The sequence below is a fragment of the Crocuta crocuta genome, unplaced genomic scaffold (genome assembly GCF_008692635.1).
Source record: "Crocuta crocuta isolate KB4526 unplaced genomic scaffold, BGI_CrCroc_1.0 scaffold910, whole genome shotgun sequence".
Classification (NCBI taxonomy): Eukaryota; Metazoa; Chordata; class Mammalia; order Carnivora; family Hyaenidae; genus Crocuta; species Crocuta crocuta.
Genome location: NW_027529591.1, coordinates 32,701 through 40,661, shown reverse-complemented (window position 1 = coordinate 40,661; position 7,961 = coordinate 32,701). Strand labels below are relative to the sequence as shown.

General features: G+C 42.0%; 1 protein-coding gene across 1 annotated transcript in view; it reads left to right on the top strand.

Annotated features, from left to right (window-relative positions):
- Positions 1-7,961, top strand: part of CT55 (cancer/testis antigen 55) — a 17,067-nt gene that overhangs the window by 6,450 nt on the left and 2,656 nt on the right. Inside the window, exon 3 of the mRNA XM_077761746.1 lies at positions 1,804-1,948. Within this exon, the coding sequence (XP_077617872.1) occupies positions 1,804-1,948 (145 nt within the window). The remainder of the gene's footprint in view (positions 1-1,803; positions 1,949-7,961) is intronic.

Genomic DNA, 7,961 nt, shown 5'->3' with positions numbered 1-7,961 from the left:
CTTCACTTCCAATAACAAAGGTCTTGAATGCTTCCCTATTGTAGAAAATTCAGCCATAATTTTGTCTTTTTAAGTGTCTTTTTAAATTTTTGTCTTTTTAATGTTTGTTTATTCTTGAGAGAAGGAGACAGAGCACGAGCAGTGGAGGGACAGAGAGAGAGAGGGAGACACAGAATCCAAAGCAGGCTCCGGGCCCTGAACTGTCAGCACAGAGCCCGATACAGGGCTCGAACTGAAGAACCGTGAGATTATGTCCCGAGCCGAAGTCGGATACTTAACCAACTGAGCCACCCAGGCGGACCTATTTCTTTTTAGATCTTCCCCCTTCCCCCATTATCTTCCCAACCTTATCTCATGCTCTCTCTCTCTGGGTGCACTGATCTGGAATCTTTTCGTTTTCTTCCTTCTTCCTCTACACTGAGATGTGTTTTGCTCGTCCCTTGCCATCTCCCTGCCTCTGTCCTCAACCCTACCCCCATTTGCCAGGTAAAAGTCTCTTCTCTCACAGCCTATATCAAATCCCACTCTCTCCAGGAAGTTGTCCTATATTCTTCTTTTTAAGTTTTTAAAATTTATTTAAAAATTTTTAAGTTTATTTATTTATTTTTGAGAGAGAGATAGAGTGCGCAGGGGCGAGGGAGAGAGAGACAGGGAGAAAACCCAAAGTGGCTCCATACTGTCAGCATGGAGCCTGATGTGGGGCTCGAACTTACAAACCGTGAGATCATGACCTGAGCTGAAACTAATAGTCAGATTCTTAACTGACTGATCCACCCAGGTGCCCCTAAATAATCTCTATATCCATGTGGGGCTCGAACTCACAACCTCAAGATCGCAACTGAGCTAGACAGGCACCCCTGTTGTCCTATATTCTTTCAGTCTGAAATTTTCTCCCTACTGGGAATTCCCAGAAGCCAGCATTTGCGCTTGGTTTTACCATTTGTCACAACTTGCACTGAATTAGGGATTTTTGTCTTTTACTCCTCTTTGATTGTGACTTGCCGGAGGGCAGCAACAGTATATCTCTTACCTTCAAATCTAGTACTGCCAGTGCATGAAACCTGGTTGGTACACAAATCATGTTTTTAGACACATTTTATTTTTTTAAATTTTTTTAATGTTTTATTTATTTCCGAGAGAGAGAGAGAGAGAGAGAGAGCGAGCGAGCGTGAGCTGGGGAGGGTCAGAGAGAGAGGGAGATACAGAATCTGAAACAGGCCCCAGGCTCTGAGCTAGCCGTCAGCACAGAGCCCGACGCAGGGCTTGAACCAACGAACCGTGAGATCATGACCTGAGCCGAAGTCGGAGGCTTAACTGACTGAGCCACACAGGCGTCCCATTTAGACACATTTTAAAAATATATGACACTGGGCGCCTGAGTGGCTCAGTCGGTTACGCCTCTATATGACAGATCAACACAAAGACTGAGCCCTCATTTAAACAATGGACTTTAGTTAAAATTTACTGTGTCTGTATTGGTTCATCAATTGAGCCAATGTACCAATCAAACAAATGCAAGATGCTAGTAACAGGGCAAACTAAGGATAGAGGAGAGGAATATATGGGAAATTTCTGCTCAATTTTTGTAAACTTCTCTAAAAAATAAAGTAATAAAAGATATAAAGCTCATTCATTATTTTATTTTATCATCATCTCGTGTCTATGATATGTTTGTCAGGTGAAATCTATTCACCACTGTTTGTTATAGTTGTTTAAACCACTTCTTGAACGACACTGATTTAAGCATATTCCTGCCTTTTAAATTTGTGTTCTGTCTGCGGTAATTGTTTCTTTATTTCGCAGGTGATTCCTTTCTGTGATAGTTGCCATGGCAATGGAGTGTCCGACTCCTACGCTAGAGTTACATTTGCCTGTATTAACCCTGAAGTGGAAGGAGCTTACTACATTGATCATACAACTTACTTCTTGCTAGATGTTGTTTGTAAAGGTACAATTTACATCTTTTAAAATTTAATATTAGGTTTTACCTAGTTTTTAATTTTATAGATTGGATTTGGAGATGGTTATAGCCATCATTTCCAGGGTCAAATTTGGAACACACTATTTGGCAAGAGGATTTTCACACATTAGAACTACTTCTCCAGCATCCTTGGCTCCAATCAGAGGCTCTTTAATACTTGAGGTGAACCTTTAGAGTTGAAAATAATGTGCAGCAAGGGACAGATACATAATGTTCTTAAAAACTCATGCTATCATTTGTTACCATTTCATTTATTGGATGCAACGGCTAGTATTTTTGTAATTTTTCCATTCATATAGGCATCAAATTTCTAATCTAACAGAAAAGCCTTAAGGGATGCTCTTTTTATTTTTTTAAAATGTTTTATTTTATTTCCAGGAGAGAGAGAGACAGCGTGAGCAGGGGAGGGTCAGAGAGAGAGGGAGTCACAGACTGAAACAGGCTCCAGGCTCTGAGCTGGCAGTCAGCACAGAGCCCGACGCGGGGCTCGAACCCACGAACCGCGAGATCGTGACCTAAGCGAAAGTCGGACGCTTAACCGACTAAGCCACCCAGGCGCCCCAAGGGATGCTCTTTTTAAAAAAATATTTAAATGCTTTAAAATAAGGTTTGGAGATAACCTTGTACATTTCCGTTGGCTTGCAAACTGGCCCCTGCACAGGGAGGGCGAGGAGAAACCGAAGAAAGAGGCAGACCACTCCCACTTGGTAGGTGGCCAGTGTAATAAGCAAGGAACTGACATACGAAGCTTGTCTTGGGTGGACACCAAGTGAGCAGATCTCTGCACGCACCTGCCAAAATCTTAAACACTTACATAGATGCCTTGGGCTCAGTCACATATGCTGTCCAGGCGGCCTCAGCAAAACCTTAATGTCTAAATGCTATGTCCTCCAGCTGTGGGAGTGGTGGCCAGAACATGACATTCCAAGGGCAGGGGAGTGGGTGAAGAGCCTTCAGCCACCCCAGGTCCAGCTCATGGGTCAATTAGTGGTCACGTCCTCTTGATGACCTCCTCTAGCATTTTCTGTGTGTGTGTATACTGTTGTTGAATTCTATTTGGTAATTATTTGGTATAACATTTTACTGTTGTTGTTGTTATTTTAGTTTTTTTTTTTTTAACGTTGATTCATTTGAGAGACAGAGAGAGACAGAGCATGAGTGAGGGAGGGGCAGAAAAAGAGGGAGATGCAGCATTTGAAGCAGGCTCCAGGGTCTGGGCTGGCTGTCAACACAGAGCTCAATGCAGGGCTCGAACTCACGAACCGTCAGATCATGACCTGAGCCTAAGTCGGGTGCTTCACCGACTGAGCCACCCAAACGCCCCAACATTTTGTTGTTTTAGGCCGAAAGCAATATTTGTTAATTTGTTGCTGCTATTTGAATTTAACTCAGCACATGATAGAGTGCTTGGTATTGGCAGGACCAAGATAGGTAAGACTTTATTAAACCGTGCCTACAAAGAGCTCACAGTCTAACTGGAAGAGACAGATGCGTGGATACATTAAAAGAACATGATGAAAACAACATTACTGAGCAGAGGAGAGAAAATGACTGCTGTGGGCAGACTTGGGGAAGGCTGTCTGGGTGAGATGCTTTCCCACCAGGGCTCCATAGCCCTGCAACCTCCTGCCAGGCTGGATTTTGAAAGACGAATACAAGTAAAAATCTTGTACCTGTTTAAGGCCAACCAGCTGCTGTTTAATTTGAATATAAAAGGGGAAGTTAGTTCAGCCACACCAGGCAGCTTTCCATTTGATTTTTCTTGGATTTAAAAGCCAGGACTTGACCTTAGTTGGTAACCATGGAAGTCCCCAAAGATGATTATCTGGTGGCAGCTAGGATTTTAAGACACATTTAGTTAGAAATACCCAACTCTAAGAGAAAAGGCCCCTGTGATTGCTAAGCTCTAAAGTCAATTTCCTGGTTCCTATAACCATGCCGACTGGAAGTCACCGCCCATAGTAGTAGCTCTTGCTAGGGGGATTCTTGTCAACATGGGAAACACTTGAACATGTCTGTAATGTCAAGGGGATTGATTGAAGGTGCTGGAGAGAGCCCGAGGGACTGATGGAACCAGGGCCCTGAGGCATACAGAATGGCCGGGACCCAAAGCACAGGTGAAGGGATTTATCGCTGCAAGGTAAATCGAGTGAATCAGAGTAATAGACTTCCCTAGGGTAAAAAAGAGGGTGGATTAAAAAGACCTGAGCACCTAATCAGTCATAGTTAGAATTGTCAAAATAGCTGCTGTTGATGTGATTATGAAACCCAATGAAAATGGCAAAAGACAATTCCAATTTAAAAGCATAACGGGAATCTGAAAAAAGGAAAAATTGGGTGAATTTTTTCGGTCCCATACAATGGGAAGTCATTGTGCATTCTTTTCTTGTTGATGTTCATGCAACAGAGTAAATATTTGAGTGCCTGGTTCTGTTCCAGGTACTATTTTCCTAATACTTGCATTTTAATGAGCTATATCACAGGCAATCAGCAAGTATTCCCACCCCAAAAAAGAGAGAGCTCCAGGTTATTCTTTACTCACTAGGACTTGAACTAGGAGCTGAGAGTGTGTGTTCTTCTTGGCACGGCGTGAACGCGTTTAATATGTCAGTGGGAGGCGCTCTAATGTGTGCTTTGGGGCTCAAGATCCCATTTGTTTTGACTTGCCTCACAGGATGGTGGTGATCAGCCTCATTAGGCACACAGGATTTGAGGGTTTTGGTCCATGGGTGTTGCTCATGGGAAATGGTTAACATCAGTAATGGGTCCAGTATTGTGTTTTGTATGTGAATAAACAATAAATCTTAACCACTTTGGTGAAGGATGCCAAAATGGAATTGAGCATTCACCTCAGGGCAGAGGTGGAGGGGGGTCTACCAAGTGCACAATGCTGCTATTTCATTCCCCTTTATTTTTCAGGTTATGGGTTAATATAGTCCTATATCATCCTACATACCCTTATGTAACCAGCGCAACCTGAGTTAGAAGCCTGGGGTCACAAAGAAAGTTATTTCTTTAAAAAATATTTATTTATTTTTGAGAGAGAGAGAGTGCGAGCAGGGGAAGGGCAGACAGAGAGAGAGAGAGAGACAGAAACTGAAGCAGGCTCCATGCTCTAAGCTGTCAGCACAGAGCCCATCGCGGGGCTTGAACCCATGAACTGTGAGATCATGAACCCGAGCCAGTCGGACGCTTAACCAGCTGAACTGCCCAGACGCCCCAAGGTTATTTGTTTTCCAAAATATATTGGTTTGAGTGCCCACTTGAAAGATTAAAAGGAAATTCTATGTAGCCTTCTTATCCCTTTTTGGACTTTCCCTCATGCCTTGAAGTGTCCAATTGTACAGCATCTTACTCAGTTCAGAGGTAGTTTCCCTGTTTCAATATGCCACTGTAGTGACCAATAGTCACTACAAACCCCTGTTCTTCAGCTTCTGACATTCTTATGATTTAATTCAGGGGACTGGAGTGGGCAGGGAGATGTTGGAATATTTATTCCCCTAGATACCTCATTCCCAGGCTGCATGTTGGCAATGACTTTATGCATCTACCAAAAGCCATAGCTTTTGTAGAGCAGCCCTCTCCTTCAGCTATAGCTATAGGGTGACCATATCCTCTATTGTTCAATCTGAGTCATTAAAATTTATTTTAATGTTTATTTGCTTTGAAAGAGAGAAAGAGAGTGCATGCAAGCAGGGGAGGGGCAGAGAGAGAGAGAGAGAGAGAAAATCCCATGCTGCCAGCACAGAGCCTGATACAGGACTCGAACTCATGAACCATGAGATCATGACCTGAGCCCAAATCAAGAGTCAGATGCTTAGCCGACGGAGCCACCCAGGCACCCCCAATCGTAGTCATTCTTGAGACTAAAATGGGGTGTTAAATGGATTAAAATTAAATCAGCTTTTGAGGTGTTTGTCTATGACTAACAAATTATTTTAAATTTGGACATTTAAAATAGTATTAATACAGTTTTCAAAAACAAAATTAGTTCTAAAAAAAGAATGTCTCTGAGTACATCAACGGAAACGTTTGCATGCTTCATCAAATTGCGATCCAGTGGCCAGTTTTGTAGGTTCTCTTAATTTCCTTCCATTCTGCGATGGAATAGAAATGTCTCCAATACAACACAAGAGCTGCATATGAAGATTTTGGCCACACCATGAAATGTCCTTAAGTGTAATCATCTAATTTCAGTTTTGTACAGCAGTGGAGCTCTGCTGGTTCAATGTATTCACTTCTTCCATTTTTGAGGGGAGGGAATTTTTGACCTCTCTCCCTGCAAACGTCATATGGACGGATAAATATCATTCTCTAAAAGCTTCCNGAGTCATTATCCTTTTGTTTTCAATATTAACGTTGTTCCTTGTCTCGGAGGTTTGTAGTTGATATTTTGAATATGTAAATACATCCAGGTATACACACGTACATGCTTGTCTTCTAAATTTTGATTACTACAGCTTTGGTTTCAGTTGGTTGAACGTCATGGATGTTTAGATGTGGGTATGAATTATGCTTGCACCACAACCAATTCCAATTCCATTTCTGTTCCATCAGTTTTCTAAATTTCCAAGAACATTATGTTTACTATGATACTTTATTCCAAATTTGTATTTATGTTAGTACTGCCAAAACAAGGGCACCTGGGTGGCTCAGTCTGTTAAGCGTCTGACTCTTGATTTCAGCTCAGGTCATGATCTCAGGGTCATGAGATCGAGCCCCACGTTGGGCTCAGCATGGAGCTTAGTGTGTGGATCCTACTTGGGATTCTTTCTCTCTCCCTCTCTCTCTGTCCTTACCTGACTCGTACTCTCTTTCTCTCAAAAATAAATAAATCTAAAAAACACTGCAAAAACAAATGATTATATTCCTGTAGCAGGATTCTTGCACAGAGAGTTGTGACACCGAAATTCCACACATGAATGAAATCGTATGGTGTTTGTCTTTCTCTGACGGACTTATTTCGCATAGCATAATACACTCTAGCTCCATCCACGTTGTTGCAAATGGCAAGATTTCATTCTTTTTGATGGCTGAGGAACATTCCACTGTACATATATACCACCTCTTTATCCATTCAGCACTTGTTGGACATTTGGGCTCATTCCATTATTTGGCTATTGTTGATAATGCTGCCCCAGTGTAGGACTTTTATACTGAATTTATAACAGCGTTTATACTAATATTAGCTATTTTGCCTCTGCCAGAGAAAACTTGCACAACTTTTGTCAAAGCTCTTCAGCCAAAGATCAGGTTAGGCTTGGTACCTGTTTCAGAGGGGAGAGCGCACACCGTGGTGGAGCTCAGTTACAGGGCTCAGTTACAGGGTGTCAGGAGGAGCCCAGTATAGGCTTTGAGATTTAGTTGGGTGTTTGGGGGAAGGTGTAAGGAAGCAAGGGTTAGCCCTAAATTGGATGCTGTCAGAGAGTGGGGCAATTCTATTGTTGGTTATTTTGTGGGTGGCACAGCAGCCTTGCTTTTTTTCATGTTGAGAAAAAATTATGAAAAGGCTTTGTTCTGTTTCATTTTTTCAGAGTCTCAGGGTGACTTTATCTGAGGTTGTATCCTCTGAGATTGTTTATGTCTAACAGGAAAACGAAATGGCCTGGCTGTGAGTGTCAGACCACACTTAATAGTTATAATATTGAATTCTAATTATCATAATNTGAATAGTTTTGGACATTAGAGGCTGATCTTTTTCTCTCTCACTTTGATTCCATGATTCGGATGGAAGGAATCAAACCATTACTGGAATTCACTTAACTCTTTCTTCTTTAAAGCATGTGGCATCGTTTGATCATTTGTGAAGTTCTTCTCGTAATGGAGCTAAGACCTGAAGAGCTATTGTTTCACTCTTGCAATGTACCTAAGAATGTATGTCAGTGTACCTTTTGTAACTTCTTATGTTAACTTGTGGTCTTTGCGCACTGTTCCTTAAAATATCTACTAAGTTGTAAACTGAAAGCCTTAGGGGATCTGG